At 33.6% G+C, this 16,209-nt stretch overlaps 2 protein-coding genes across 2 annotated transcripts; one reads left to right on the top strand and one right to left on the bottom strand.

The window, feature by feature from the left end:
- The first annotated feature begins 628 nt into the window (after positions 1 to 628).
- On the top strand, positions 629 to 3,899 carry LOC110796830 (F-box protein At1g11270). The gene is made up of 4 exons (XM_022001918.2): positions 629 to 1,157; positions 2,456 to 2,546; positions 3,028 to 3,226; positions 3,399 to 3,899. The coding sequence occupies exons 1-4, from the start codon at positions 907 to 909 to the stop codon at positions 3,614 to 3,616; spliced, it is 759 nt and encodes a 252-aa protein (XP_021857610.2). The 5' UTR covers positions 629 to 906; the 3' UTR covers positions 3,617 to 3,899.
- A 1,147-nt stretch (positions 3,900 to 5,046) lies between these two features.
- Positions 5,047 to 6,933, bottom strand: LOC110796829 (uncharacterized). Its single transcript, XM_022001917.2, has 3 exons — positions 6,312 to 6,933; positions 5,615 to 5,787; positions 5,047 to 5,473 (listed from the first exon to the last, which is right to left on the bottom strand). Exons 1-3 carry the CDS (start codon positions 6,828 to 6,830, stop codon positions 5,317 to 5,319), a joined length of 849 nt encoding a protein of 282 aa, XP_021857609.1. The 5' UTR covers positions 6,831 to 6,933; the 3' UTR covers positions 5,047 to 5,316.
- Positions 6,934 to 16,209: the final 9,276 nt, after the last annotated feature.

Here is a 16,209-nt window from a genome sequence, read left to right as displayed (position 1 = left end):
TGTAAGAAGACTAACCATGATAGTGAAAATTGTTGGTTTAAAGAAAAACCACAATGTTGGGAGTGCAAAATGTTTGGTCATGTAGAAAAGAATTGCAGTTCAAGAAAAATAATGTCACCAATTCTGGTGAAGAAAATCAAGAAAAAAAATATATTTTGAAGAAGATTTTAAAGTTTGCTAATGACAAGAGCATTAGCGGGATGGTTGGGGACATGAGCACCAATAACAAAATAAAATTTGAAGAAAAATTTCAGGAGAAGACGGGTGACATGTGCATCAATGGGATAGTTGGTAACATGGATACCAACGAGAAGATGATCAAGACTAATAAAAGGTACCGAGAAGATGGAGGTTGGTAACACGGGTGCCAACATTAATAAAACTCGAACGTTCATGTCCAGTGGAGGTTTGGTGACAAGTGCATCAACGAGTTTTTCGAAAGATGAAACATTTTGGAGTACGTGATTTTTTCAAGATTAAGGGGGAGTGTTAAAATGTAATCTAGAAAAATCTAAATCTAGAATGTACTACATAAAATTTTTCAAGATGGGGGAGTGTTAAAATGTAATCTAGAAAAATCTAAATCTAGAATGTACTACATAAAAATCTAGTAGAGTGTGTGGAAAAATCTAGGTAAATTAATATCTAGAATTTAACTAAGAAATATCCAGTGAATTGTTTAGAAAAATCTAGAGGGGGAAAATTCTAGAGAATGAACTAAGTCTTTCGCACCCAAATTTCTAACGTACTAGTCTATAGCCTCTAGCACAGTACCTACAAGTAATGTCTAATTTTGGTGTGCATCATACTTTCCTGAAATCCATCCATTTTCTCCAGACACCCTCTCTCTTTGAGTCTCTCCATTTCTCACAAGCATAAACTGGGGAGATTGGAGAAGAAAAAGCCATGTCTGACATTCCACCAGAGGTAATCAACAAAATTCTGGAGAGATTGCCAGTAAAGTCACTCCTCCGTTTCAAATGCGTTTCCAAAACTTGGTACTCTCTCATCAGCAACCGCAACCTCGAATTCGCCATCAATAACCTCAAGCATTGTCTCTCCTCGAACGACAATACGCTCCTTGCCATATTCAACGACAACTGGTCTCTGCAGTCGAATGAATTCGACATCAAAGACCCTTTCTCACCTGTTACCAGGTTTGATCTCCCCATTCTTTCTCATGATTATTGTTTGTTTCAAAGGTAATAAAGGTAGCGATCTTAGGTGAGCTTTTTAAGTAACTCTTACTAGTGGTGAGAGAAAAAAAAGTAAAGGTACTCTGAATCTGAATCTGAATCGGAACCGGTTAGGAATCTACGGTTCCAGAATCGGAACCAGTTGTGCATGTTACGGTTCTGGGTAACAAATTTGGAAACCTGTTGTAACAGGTTACGGTTCTCATATTTTTGAAACGGGTACCCTATTGGGTACCGTGTACTCACTAATTCTAACATGGAGTACCCAAATAAGGAACTGGGCCATATAAAATTGTTTCATATTTCCAAAATACAAAACAATCAAAGCTAATTTTGGAAAATATAAATATAGAATTACAGCTTAAGCCCAAACTATAAAACAATCAAAACCCCAAACATAAAGTAGATAGTTTTTTTAATAAAAATATCAATAATATATTTAAAATTTCAAAATAATAGGGTACCCTGAATCGAAACTTGTTACAACAGGTTCTGCTGAGGATAGAATATCATATGAGATAGAATTATGTTATAGGATATGAGATAAAAGTCCTCAGCAGGTTCCGATTCCCATTGTAAGTAACCTGTTGCAATAGGTAGGAACCTGGAATTTCAACAGGTACCTGTTGCAACAGGTAGGAACCTGAAATTTCAACGGGTAACTATTGTGCTCACCCCTAACTCTTACAGTCTTACCTAATACATCTTTCAAGATTTGATTCTCGTTGACAAGTAGAAAGTCATTTTTGTTTGAGTAAGATAATTAATTTAGGAAGTTGAATAAATAAAAAATATAATATGCACCACCAAATAGTAAAAACAAGACGAGAGCTATTTTGAATAAATCACCAATGATGTTGAGGTGGTTTTTGAAAAGAGTTCTTGAAAGTATCTTGTAGGAAGATGGTGGTAAAGAAGGATTGGAGAGCTAGTTGAAGATATCTCACTAATGTTTCTACAAACGTAGACATGCCGAGTGAAATACAGTTTGTATAAGATTCGAACTTGCATCCTCCAAATTTATATTTAATAATAGAGCATTATACAATTGAGGCTATCTCGTTTTACAATCTTTGCAAAATTAAAATTAATACTTCTTATAATATAGAGAAATTATGTTGTGAAAAAAAATCAAACATAATTAATTAAACAATATAATAATAATTGTTATTCACGTAATTATCCGGGGTATCGTCACTGGTTAAAATCTAATTAAAAAATAGAAATGCTGGATTAATTCTAACGATTATTGTTTCCAGGTTTGATCTCGGCATTCCTTCTGAGTATGATTCTGAAGATTATTGTTTCAATGCCCGAATTGTTGGTTCTTGCAATGGTCTTGTCGCAGTGGTACGAATTTATAACATTGTTATTGATTGTTTTCCGTATACTCATTCTTACGAGCTGTATTTGTGGAATCCAATCACTGAAAGTCACTTCCATCTCCTGTGTGCTGAGTTTCCTAGTAAAGTTAAAAGTGAAGCTGTTTTCGGGTTTGGGTATGACAGTTCCAACGATGATTATAAGATTGTTAGAGTTACTGACTTTATTAAGGATGATAGTAAAATGAGGGAAACTATACGGAGTAGTTTATAGCTCCAAACAGAATTGTTGGGGTTCACCTTATGCCGAGTCTAGGACTGGAGATAGATTCAGGTGGGATAAACCTGGTGTACTTATTAACAACCATGTTCTTCATTGGATTTTCTATGATCACGATATTGATTTAAATGATGTTCATTGGCTTTGTGGATTTGATCTTTGCTCAGAGAAGTGGTCTAATTTGGCTTTGCCTGATTTGTTATGGGTACGCTATATCGATGAGTTGCAGGTTTTGGATGGATGTTTATGCCTAATGGTATCCCTGAAGACTGAGTTGTTTAGGGATACCAATGTATGGGTTATGAAAGAGTATGGTGTTAAAGAGTCTTGGGCTCCGTTGTTCTCCCTGTCTGAAATCGACATTTTCAAGCCTTTGCCTATGCCCCTAATTGCTTTTTCCAAGGATGAATTTCTGGGGAGGCAAGATGGTAAGAATCTATCGTCTCCGTGCAGATTTATCTGGATTAATTTGAGGGACAAAACTGTTAGACAAGTTCGGGATTTCATGCCTTGGGATGTCATTGTTTGTGTTGGAAGCCTTATTCCCGTTCCTAATGCAGTGCCTCATAACTAAGTTCCTGTTGTTCTTGCCTTTTGCAGTCGGATATGTTGTCTTAAGAACTCTCCCTATTCTGTATGCTGACAGTAATAGTCTTCAGAGTTTGATGTATATCGCTTACCTGGTCTTAAGAACTCTCCATATTTTGTATGCTGATAATCTAACAGTCCCTTCTCCGGGAGTTGATGCCTTGGGATGCCATTGTTGTGTTGGAAGCCTTGTTCTCGTTCCTAATGGAGTACCTCAGAACCGACAGTGATTATATCTAGTAACTGTGAAGTTCCTGTTGTTCTTGCCTTTTGCAGTCGGTTGCTAATCTCTTATGATGTCTTAAGAACTCTCCATATTTTGTATGCTGACAGTAATAGTCTTCACAGTTTGCTGTAAATCGCTTACCTTGTTGTAAGAACTCTCCATGCTCTGTATGCTGATTATCTAGCTTTTGCCTTCAGAGTCTGTTGTAAATCGCTTATGTTGTCTTTAAGAACAAGAACTCTGTTTCTTTCCTTTTCTATTGCTATAATCGCTTATGCTGTCTTTAATGCTTATGTTCTCATATCTAATCTGTTGCAACAAAGAGAGAGTCAAATACTCCGTAGTTGTATACAGACAATGAAGACGCAATGCAGATCAATCTGCAATTGTTTTCCCTTGAACACATCTTCTTATCGGAGGAAGTCCAAATACATGCCTGACATGTATTTGCAAAAACATGCCAAACCCCAAATAAAAAGGTAAATGTAAATGTTAAATATTTTTGGGGGGAAATGTATAACGGAATTGTAAATTTGTAAAACGGGGTGGTGACTTGGCATTGCTGAGTTGGTATTGGTATTACAAAAATGGTACTAAACTTTTTTTAAATGAAATTCATTTTCCTTAAATGATACTCGTTTTGTAATAAATTTTATAAAGTGGTATTAATATCACAAAAACGGTGCTAAATATTTTAAAATGGTATTCATATTACAAACGGGATTCAAGTTGGCAAACGGGGTTGACTATTCAACAATTTCAAAATGGATGGGAAATTACAAACAAGCCCATGGCATGTATTATGAAATACATGCCTGGCTGCGATTTTGACGCCCTCTTCTTATTGCGATTGATTTCAGATTCCACACCCTTTAAAACCTTCTAGTTCTGTTGCCTTGCAAAATTCAGAGGTGCTTCTTGTTGTGTCTATGGTGTTCAATGTAATTCTCGAGGCAGGACTCAGGAACATAGATAAAAAATGCGGTATCGGTCGCAGAGTCTCGGTAACGGAAATGATGCGTTAGTCGCGGACCGTGTCGCGGTTGTCGCGTAGGAATTTAAAATTTGAAAAAGAAGCCCCATGTCAGCCCCATTCACTACCTACCCTAGTCCCCCTCCCCTAAACCGTACAAGTGACATAATTAAAATGAATTCCTTTGTCTATCTTCTCTCTCCTATCTCGTATCGTCAGCCTCCAAAACCTTGTTAACTCGTGCGAGTTTTACACCATGCTCAAAAACGAGAAACGAGAGGGATTCGATCTTTTATACAGAGTGCCTCTTATATTTTCCGGTGATTACCGTTTTCTGTTCCCTTCTCCGGGAATGCTTAACATTCCTTATGGGCATAGCGAACCAACAATGCATATTGGGAGGCTGCAGCATTGATTAACAGAGAACAATGTGTATAAAAATGCACATAAACAAGTGACACTGACTGAAAAGCTCTATTCATTGATGAACATATCATATAGTGTATAAGCACAACTTTCACAAGGAATTACTCGTACGGTTGTACATGATTTGAGTTAAAACCGAGGAAGGAGCAGCCTGAAACTACGGGTTAACATAATACTAATAGTTAAGGAACACCAATTATTTCTCAGGTTAGCAAAATGGGTTATAGAATAAACCGGCTAAAGAGTTACATCTGTACTATAATTATACAAGAGAGGGTAAGGAAGGAAGCCTTGAATCTGTCTCTTTAAGAAGCAGCAGCTAAAGGGGGTGGTAAAGGAGGAACAATCCCTTGAAAGAACGGCAATGGCAACGAAGGAATGCTAGACTGTTTTGTAACTTCTTCTTCTTCCTCGTCGTCTTCTGCATCCCAAAGGAAGTGTGCATACGATGCTAGAACGTAACTGCAACACGAAAATTCAATGTTAGTTAACTCCCATCAAATCTTTTAAAAACTCGATACTTTCATTTGAATTAGTAACGTGATAACTAAATCCTACGACTACACAAGAACAAGCTGGAATACGCGGTAAAGGCAGACTCACCAGTCATCAGGAGCTGCTTTGACTGCCTGATCAAAATAACTTTCAGCCCTTAAAGAGTCTTTCTGAGTTTGCCAAATCAAATCTGCATACAGGGATAAAACATTTCCATCCCCGGGATTTGCAAGTATTGCTCTTCCACAATACTCTTCTGCTTTTGCATAATCGCCTTTAACCTGTTTCCAATCCCAATTTCACACGTCAGAAACACAACTAACCATAAGTAAACCACAAGATTTTGGTATATTACAAACACCATAAAAATCTCGAATTATACACACTAATAAACCGGCTATTAGAAAGGATCTCTATGATTTCTGAGACACTCTCACAATAACTTAAAAGCAGTAATGAATCGACTATTAAATCGGATCTACATGATTTTTCTCGACCCATCAAATTATCACATTTCTGGTAATAAAGTATATCAAATCTCATTGAATCCTAACCAAGTTACAAATCGAAACAAATAAAATTTCATTGAACTTTTTCTTGAGACCGTCTTGCAATTAATCGATTAATCTAAAATCAGTATAATGCTACATTACCAAGCCCTTGAAAACAGTATCATGCTACGTTACCAACCCCGGAAAATTATTATATGACATGGTTTCACAATAACTTAATACATTCATCTCAAAACAGATCTCATAAAAAAAATGAAAGTTAATCATTTGAAGATTAAAGAAATAAGAATTACCTCTTTCAAGAACTTAGCATAATTGCCTAAAAGGAGTGAATTTCCAGGATTAGCCTCAATCATATTCTGATAATACAAATCGGTACCCTCTCCACCCCCATTGTTTGAATCCCAACTTCCGAACCCAAACCCAAACCCGAACCCATTTCCACGGTCAGATCCTCCACCTTTACCCCACCCACCACCGTCGGAATCTCTTTCCTCCTCCACCTCACTCTCCTCTTCTTCCTCCTCAACCACCCTCTCTCTCAAACCCAACCCACCGTTCATCAACAACCTCGATCCCGTCCCAGAATCCGACCCAATACCCGACGCAAAAGGGCTTCGTTTAGGGGAAACGGCGGTGAGGTGGCGGAGATCTGATTCCGAAGAAGCTCGGCTAAGCTTAGCGGTACAAGACGACGTCGTAATGGCGAGGCAAGATTTAGGTTCGGGAGAAGTTGGGGTGGATGGTACGGAAGGAGAGTGGTTCGGTGCCCATGAGTTTAGCAGAGGCGTTGATGCGCTTCGGAGTAGCATCTTTTTGAGAGAGAAAAAAGAAAAAGAATTGATTTTTTATTTAAATGGAATAAATTAATATTTCTGGGTTTGCGATGATTATAAAGAAGAGAGAGAAGGATTGATTATATAGGGGTGCGCCGTGTGCGGGGAAGGAGGGGGGAAGGTAAGAAGGGACGGTAATGAGTTTGATAATGACTAATGATTCTGATTTGTCCGTCTGTCCCATTTTACTTGCCTTATTTTTCGCTCCGAGAGGTTTACAATTTATTTATTTATGGTAATTTTTGTATCATTTCTCTTTCTTTAAAATAAATAAAAGGCTAATTTAATGCTTAGTCCCGATTTTTTATCTCTACATCTCTCCTTCCTTAAGATACGTTTAATAGAAATTAACAATGAGGTAAATAATTTGCAAGAATTCCAACCAATAGAGGATTTTATTTTATTTTTCAGAGGGAAAAGTCTAGTGCGTTTTCCTTAACTAATAGACTACTTTTTATTTGATTATAATCCTTTAATGATATATTTTATCGATGATATTTCTATTGTATGAAAATATACTTGTATTTATTGGTAATTTGGTACTCTTTAACGGAATATTTGGTAATTCTTTAATTAATAAATAAAATAAATATTATATGAAGGTTAATTCTTGTAATATGCGGTCTGACATATTTTTAATACGTCATATTAAAAGGCTAACAGAAATTAATGAATTCTGGCAATGTTAAAAAAGAACATTAAACTTTGTAGATTTTCATTAACTGTCAGTCATCGAAATAACTATTTGATGATTAATTGTGGTTAAGGTAAAATCCATAAATTATATGTATTGTTTTATATACTTTGTTATCTCATTTCTTTGAAAAAACCCAAATTCTTATATGAGACTGTCCTCATCATCAACTGATGGTGAGACCAGTTCACACTTGCGAATTTAGGTATGTTACTTTTTTTTTATATAATTTTAGAGGAGGTACTTTTTTTTAGTTTATGTATGTTACTTCTATAGTTTATACATGTTACTTTTTTTATACGGATTAGTTTTAGGGGAGATAACTTCTTAGTTTAGTTATGTTACTTCTATAGTTTAGACATGTTACTTTTTTTTATATATAATTTTAGAGGAAGTACTTTTTTTAGTTTAGGTATGTTACTTCTATAATTTATACATGTTACTTTTTTTTTTATACGGAGTAGTTTTAGGGGAGATACCTTCTTAGTTTAGGTATGTTACTTCTATAGTTTAGACATGTTACTTTTTTTTAATAATTTTAGAGGAGGTATTTTTTTAGTTTAGGTATGTTACTTCTATAGTTTAGACATGTTACTTTTTTAAAAAAATTTTAGATGAGGTACTTTTTTAGTTTAGGTATGTTACTTCTATAGTTTAGACATGTTACTTTTTTTTTTATACGGAATAGTTTTAGGGGAGGTACATTTTTAGTTTAGGTATGTTACTTCTATAGTTTAGACATGTTACTTTTTTTTTTTAATAATTTTAGAGGAGGTACTTTTTTAGTTTAGGTATGTTACTTCTATAGTTTAGCTATGTTACTTTTTTTTATATACTTTTAAGGGAGGTACGCTATTGGTTTTGCGCTCGTCACACCTTCAAGTTGATGGTGTGACTGGTCTCACAGGAGACGCGCTGTTAAAAAAAAATCAACTTTTACTCCTCGTTTGATAATTAAATTAAACGACTCTTCCTCTCTTTTTTCTCATTTCTGTTTCATTGTTAATTCTCCTAACTCTATCTTTACTTCGAAAATGATTTATTGACCTGAATTTTCTAATATGCAAAAAGAATGAACTTTTCTATTACAATATACGAAGTATTAAATTTTCCATATTGCATGTACAACATCAAAATCCTGTAGAACACGTAAATTAGAATTCTTTTACTAATTCAGGACCGATGGTTATTTCTTAAATTACTTTGTACTCCGTGATTAATAAAGTATACAACAACCATCATCGATGTGAATTCTATATAATCGAGAGTTCAATATGTCCACCATACTTGTTAAAAGTATTCGTATTATGTAATTTATGTTGATAACGTGACAAAATATTTTGGTGTAAAATAAGAAAGTATTAATAGTTTGTGAAAACTGTATTGTATTGCAATGTAAAAGGTCTTACACGCACTAGTTATGCAATAAAAATGTTGTCCACGACTTTGTGTTCGTGTTGTGCTCATTGGCGGATCCATGCACGTTGGGGCCGGGGGGGACGTGCCACCCCCGAAAAAAAAAAAAAAAAAATACTTAAAATGTGTAATAAAGAAAAATAACGCAGATATTTACAAAAACCTGCACTAATTATTAGGGAATGTGATTGTGTTGTAGTAGTCGTCAAGAGAGTATGTTTTCCTTAGTTTTTAATGCCACAAGTCAGGGGTTCGAGGCCAGACAATGACAAGTTTGGTTCATTTAACTTATTTGTTTTTTTCCTTTTTAATTCTTTCCACCCAATTCTTTGGTTGTATATTTAGTTCTTTTAATTAATTCTACATCAATCGAAATCTTTTTTGCTTTTATTTTTCCATCTTTATATTAATTGGACTACACTTAAAAAAACCATGACCATCAATTGTCTTTCATATTATTTGTTTCATTCCGTTTCTTTCCTAATAATTCCATTTGTTGTCTTTATCTTCTTTTTTTTTAACACCAATTTGAACATTGTATGCTTTCTTTTCACCTTTATATTTAATTGGACTATATTATAATAAAAAAAATTGCCGAAACAAAATAAATTCAATTCTATCATTTACTGCTCTATCCTAATTAGTCGCTTTAAATTTTGTACAAATTTTTTAAATTTAGTTATATATATTGATTAAAAAAAAAATTCCTCGCACCAAAATAAATCGTGCCACCCCTGACCCAAAGTCCTGGGTCTGTCACTGATCGTGTTGTTCTTTTTTCGTGTCTGTGTCGGGGTCGAGCTTTTTTCGTGCCGTTCAGGGTCGGGTATCGGGTCGGGCCCACCCAAAACCATCTTTAAGGTTACATAATTACTTTTATACATTATTAATGATTTGGAAAGAAAACATCTATATATTATACTAAAAGAGAGGAAATCAATGTGGTGATGACAAATGTCACTCATTGATTGGCCTCTCTTTTAGATATAAAAAAATATAAAAAAATAAAATATTCTATAATTATTTTGTTAACTTTCACCTCTTAAGAATATTTGATTCTATTTTCCTTTTAAAAAAAAGCACTCTATACATGGGAAATATTTTGTAAATTATCTTTCCTATACTTTCTTAACAAATATAACCAATTTAAGATTATCTTTTCATAAAAATAAACATTACTATTGTTTAGAAATTTAGCCAACGATATAAAATCTCTATTTAGATATAACATCATATAAATAAAGAAATACCAAATTCCATAAAATGTGGACTAATTTATTTATAATATATTCAGTATACGATTGAGAAATTCTTATTTTAACACAATTAAATAACACATAAATATATGATCAATTAGTACAAAAAATGTATTTAATTTATCAAAATAAACCAACACGTACTTAATCATTCCTATAACATTGTATCAAGCTAGATAAATAAGGTAAAAGAAAATTGAAATAAAATATATAGTTAGGTCTATAAAATAACTTACTTTTTAAAAATATATATTGACATTTTTCTTAGGTATGTACTATTTATCTACAACTCCCTCCGTATTTAAAAAGAGATACATTTTTCTTAAACGGCCGTTTTAAAAAAGAGATATTTCTCTCTTTCTTGTGGTCTTCATACTTACTCACATCATCACTTTACTGTAATAAATGATTCACCCACTACTCCACTTTCATCTTATTTTAATAAATTCCACCCACTCTCCTAAAACTACGTGTCGGTCAAAGTGTATCTCTTTTTGAAATACGGAGGGAGTAATGTTTTAATATTTCACTACTTTAAACAAATTACCTAACTTTCTTTAAAATGAGTAAATCTTGCGTAACTTAATTTATCTACTACTCTATTATGTAATAATTAATATAATTCGTATATATTTTACCTATAATCTAATTTATATGATAATAATAGATCATACTACGAAGTACTTATTTACTAATTATCTCAATATCACCAATTTCAACTCAATATCTAAACATAAATATCTCCAAATACGTACGTTAAAAAAATATAAAATTTTGATATTGTTAAACCAAACATTGAGACGAACAAAATAAAATCTAGCACGAATATGCTTTGAAATACGTATTGGAAATAAAATAGAAGATTTTATTCAGTGGTGAATAGTGACAAGATTCCAAATAGGATTAATAGTCGAGAATGGAGGGAGTACTCCATATTATAATAACAGAGAGGCAAATTGACGTGGTGATGAAAAATGTCTCTCTCTGATTTTCCTCTCTTACAACGTAAATAATCAAGTATCATGTTTTGTTTAGAAATTGTGTCATACTACGTATAATAGATGTGAATAATGTATAATGAACGTTTACCTTTGATCGTTTATTATTTGTAATCCAAAGAAAATCTTTGCATGAAATTTATGACAACTAACCGACATAGAAAATCTTATAATAGTTGAACATGTACTATCAATTAAATTTTTATAATACTATCAACTTTTTAAGAATTTGTGTCATATAATGAATATAGATATACGTAACAAACGATAACTCTTGATTTAATATATTTAACAAGGTTGTTTCAAACATTATATAGGCTCAATGTTAAATAACGAAATGAGACCCATAGCCACATACTTTTTTATGACGGGCCCTAACCTAAACTTAATCTTAAATATCAAAAACAAGTTTTTCCACATTCTCATTATCGTAATACTTTCATACGAAGCACGGATAATAATTTATCCGCTCATATAATTGAAGTCTTGATGGCACATTGATTGACATTTTGACTAAAGTATCGTATTCAATTATTTCCAAAATCATAAGATCTAGATGATTAACTTTCCTTATTATTAATATGTTTGCAATAAAAAAAACCTTTTTATATCTTAGTGTAAATGATTGCAATGTCACATTAAAATTGTGTGCAAAATTAAATTTATATGTGTAAATGGTGCATCACACTTGATGATGGCGCGAGTTTGGATTTTAGATTGGGCTGACGACAAAAATAAACGTAGATGATTGACTAATGTTGACCAATGCTGACTAACAAATAGAGATTTGTTGTTGGTAGACGGGTATAAGGATAACATGTACCCACCTTGGTGATGGGGCGAGTTTGAATTAATTGGATTTGAGAACACTCACCTAATCCTAATTATCTATGTCAGTTATATATATATATATATATATATATATATATATATATATATATATATATATATATATATATATATATAGAGGAAGGCTCTCGTGAGAACACTTCCTTACGGTGAGAACACTTCCTTACGGTGAGAACACTTTTTATAATGGCATTTTTGTAATTTTTATAAACAAACAAACAATGTAATTGTTTTTCACGTTTTTTTTTTTCATTATTTCTGATTCTGATTTTCTGGCACTCTTTCTCTCTCTTCTATTCCTCTCTCTCTCTCTCCTATTCGAACACCACCACCAATCGCCGCCGCCGCTAGCCGCCGCCGCTGCTTACCTCTCATCGTTGCTTCTGCTTTCTTCTCGCCGCCGATTGCGCTCTCCTCTCGCCGTTCGCCGCTGGCCGTTGTAACTCGCCGCAATTTGAAATCCACGGTCGCCGCTCGCAGCAATCCGGTAAGTTAATGAAGGATTTTTCAATCGATTTCAATCAGCAAATTTCAATCTACGAGATTCGAGTATTGAATTGAGAAATCGATTTCGAAATCGATTGAAATCGATTTTGATTTTGTGAATTGAGAAATCGATTTTGAAATCGATTGAAATCGATTTTGATTTTGTGAATTGAGAAATCGATTTCAATTCAAAACTCGGACAAAATCGAACCAAAGTTTGAACGAAATCGCCGGTGTTCTTCCTAGCATTTCCGACGGCAGAAGCGGTGGCGGCAACGGCGGAGTTGGAAGCGAGGGAGCCAGCGAAATGGAACAAAAAATCCGGCGAACTCGAACCAGTAATCCAGTGAAATCGATTTTTCTTAATCGATTCCTCGATCTATTTTTCAGTCGATTTCTCAATCGTTTTTTCAATCAATTTCGAATCGAAATCAGGTTTTCTCAATTCAGAAATTATAATCAATGTGAGTGTGATTTCTGATATGAAATTATAATCAGAAATTATAATCGAAATTCGTTTTTTCAGCCTTGTGCGGAACGTAATAAGACCAAGCCCATGGAGAATTTTTTTAGAGAAGAAATAGTTTTTAGAACAAATTTTTTAGAATAAATTTTTTAGAATAATTTTTTTTAGAGAAGAAATAATTTTAAAATAAATTTAGAACATGCTTGAATAATTTTAGAACACGCTTGAATAAATTTAGAACATGCTTGAAGAAATTTAAATTTAGAGCATGGTTGAACAAATTTAGAACATGGTTGAACAAATTTAGAACATGCTTGAATAAATTTAGAACATGCTTGAATAAATTTAGAACATGAGCTTACAAATTTAGAACATGGTTGAATAATTTTAGAACATGCTTGAATTAATCTAGAACATGAGGTAAAAAATTTAGAACATGAGTTTGAAAATTTAGAACATGGTTGAATAAATTTAGAACATGGTTAAATAAGTTTAGAACATGGTTGAATAAGTTTAGAACATGGTTGAATAAATTTAGAACATGAGTTTGAAAATTTAGAACATCGTTGAATAAATTTAGAACATGTTTGAATAAATTTAGAACATGCTTGAATAAATTCAGAACATGCTTAAATAAATTTAGAACATGAGCTTACAAATTTAGAACATGGTTGAATAATTTTAGAACATGCTTGAATTAATCTAGAACATGAGGTTAAAAATTTAGAACATGGTTGAATAATTTTAGAACATGCTTGAATTAATCTAGAACATGAGGTTAAAAATTTAGAACATGGTTGAATAAAATTAAAACATGCTTGAATAAATTTAGAACATCGTTGAATAAATTTAGAACATGAGTTTGAAAATTTAGAACATTGTTGAATAAATATAGAACATAGAGAGTGTAAAAGTGTTCTCACCATAAGAAGTGTTCTTACATAAGGAGGTGTTCTCACCGGATCCCTCCCCTATATATATATATATATATATATATATATATATATATATATATATATATATATAGCTAATACAATCAATTTTAATACTTCGTAATAAGCTTATGTCAATATATTTAAAAGTTAGTTGAAAGAAAAAGTGGATTGTTTATGGAATATAGGGATGTCAGATTGTCAGTGGGGCGGATTTTTTGGAAGATCCCCCATGGTTCAACTCCCGAGTGGGAGGGGATGGAGAAAAGTTTGGTGGATGGGGGGTTAAAAATGTATACGTCACGGGTGACGGGGTGAGAATGAATTTTAGGTCGGACCCCCTGCGTCTCTAATCCTTCATCTAATTGATTATGTATATATTAAATAAAATTTACTACTTACTTATATATTATTGTATTTTGTTTATTGACTCAATATAATTACTTCGTACTCTAATCACAAACTAATTGTCAAAGACTCTAGAATAGAGTTGTAAAATTCAAAACTCCCTTACCAAATTTGAGTTTAGCTGTGGGTTTGAGGCGGGTATAGATACATGCGAGGGTGGTGATGAAGAGGGTATAAATTTTATTTTGTACCTCTCGAGACGGGGATTGAGAGGGGTGGGTATCGTTCCTATTGTGGATGGAGGGGATGGGTATGAGAACTGTAGGCAGGTACGGGTGTGCAGGGCCCGACTCTCCTAAAAGTCATCTTTAACTTGATAAATTAAAGCAAATGGTGTGGGTGTTAAGAGATCGGGTAATGAGGTTGATTGGGCGATTGTGCGAGTATTAAGTGGGTAAAAGAGGGGATAAGATAACTTTATGATTGACACAAGTGGTGAATGAGAGTGAAAATAAATTTATCTACGGAAATTTCGTGAAATACCCTCGAGTTTTGCCATAATTCACCAAACGCCCATCAAGTTCAATAATTCATAAAATACCCCTCACAAGTGATTTAACAACCCAAATACCCTTCATGACGTCATCATCCCTAATTAACTCAATTAACATCTAATTAACCCACCCATTTTCCCTAATTAACTCATTTTTTTTCCTAATTAACCCATCTTCTTCCCTTCTTCCGCCACCGCCTCTTCTTCCTATCCCTTCTTCCGCCACCACTTCGCCCCCATTTTCACCCTAAAACCCACTGTTGACACCATTCTCTCTCATCCTGAAGTCGGTCGCCTCAAGAAAGTCGTCTCTCTCCTCTTCGCCGCCCCATACCCCTCCGATCTCTCCCTCTACGGCCACCTCTTCCACCTTTGCGCCGTCCCATAAATATATGTTAATTGATTTAATTAGGATGATGACATCATGAAGGGGTATTTGGGGTATTAAGTCATTTGTGAGGGGTATTTTATGAATTATTGAAACTTGATGGGCGTTTGGTGAATTATGGCAAAACTCAGGAGTATTTCGTGAAATTTCTATTTTATCTATGTACTCTTATTTGTTTTAATTTGTTTGATAAATAAGACACGGAATGAGCAATGATAAATTTATCAGTAACTAATTTTAATTAGGAGAATATATATAAGCTCTAATTTGGTGATAATTTTCTAACATATTTCATACAAATTCAGTATAGATTTATAAAAACCGTGTGCATCGCACGGGTACTATACTAGTTTTTATTAAAGCGAAATTTGTTACCATTAAAAGCAGATAATTTTACATAACACCGGGGTAACTTTAAATAATTTTGATTTAACTTTTACTCTAATTTATAATATTTATTATACACCACCTTTAAATAAGAATTTTTGTGTTACCGTTATATACTCCGTATCGTATTAAACGTATAGTGTATGTATAAAAGTACCTCGTATATTGGTAGTGTATTAAATGCACGTGTATGGGTTTGGAATGAAGTAAGCAAGTGGATCACCATTTCGTCTTCTTGGTAGGCTGTCTGTTGTAGACTTTTATATGCTGTGGTATGTGACTATGTGTCTATGTGGTGTGGGTAGTGTAGTACAGCAATTTGTCCAATACGAGTACTAGAAGACTAGAAGGCCGGTACACGGGGTTCATGCAAAACGAGTACAAGTGTGCAATAGTCCGATTCCAAGTACGAGTAATTCTTGTTTAAACCAGATCAGATAAGACAAAAATAAATTGAAAACAAAAAAGTCAGATCAAATCATACAAAATTAAATTGAAAAAAAATCAGATTAAAATAGAAAAAGCTCTTGCGCGGGTTCGAAGAGGAGATCTCCTCCTTCGACGCCATGGCAAACACACGCA

This window comes from Spinacia oleracea, chromosome 2 (genome assembly GCF_020520425.1).
Source record: "Spinacia oleracea cultivar Varoflay chromosome 2, BTI_SOV_V1, whole genome shotgun sequence".
Taxonomy (NCBI): Eukaryota; Viridiplantae; Streptophyta; class Magnoliopsida; order Caryophyllales; family Amaranthaceae; genus Spinacia; species Spinacia oleracea.
The sequence above is the reverse complement of the archived record's forward strand: the minus strand, read 5'-3'. Positions and strand labels throughout refer to the sequence as shown.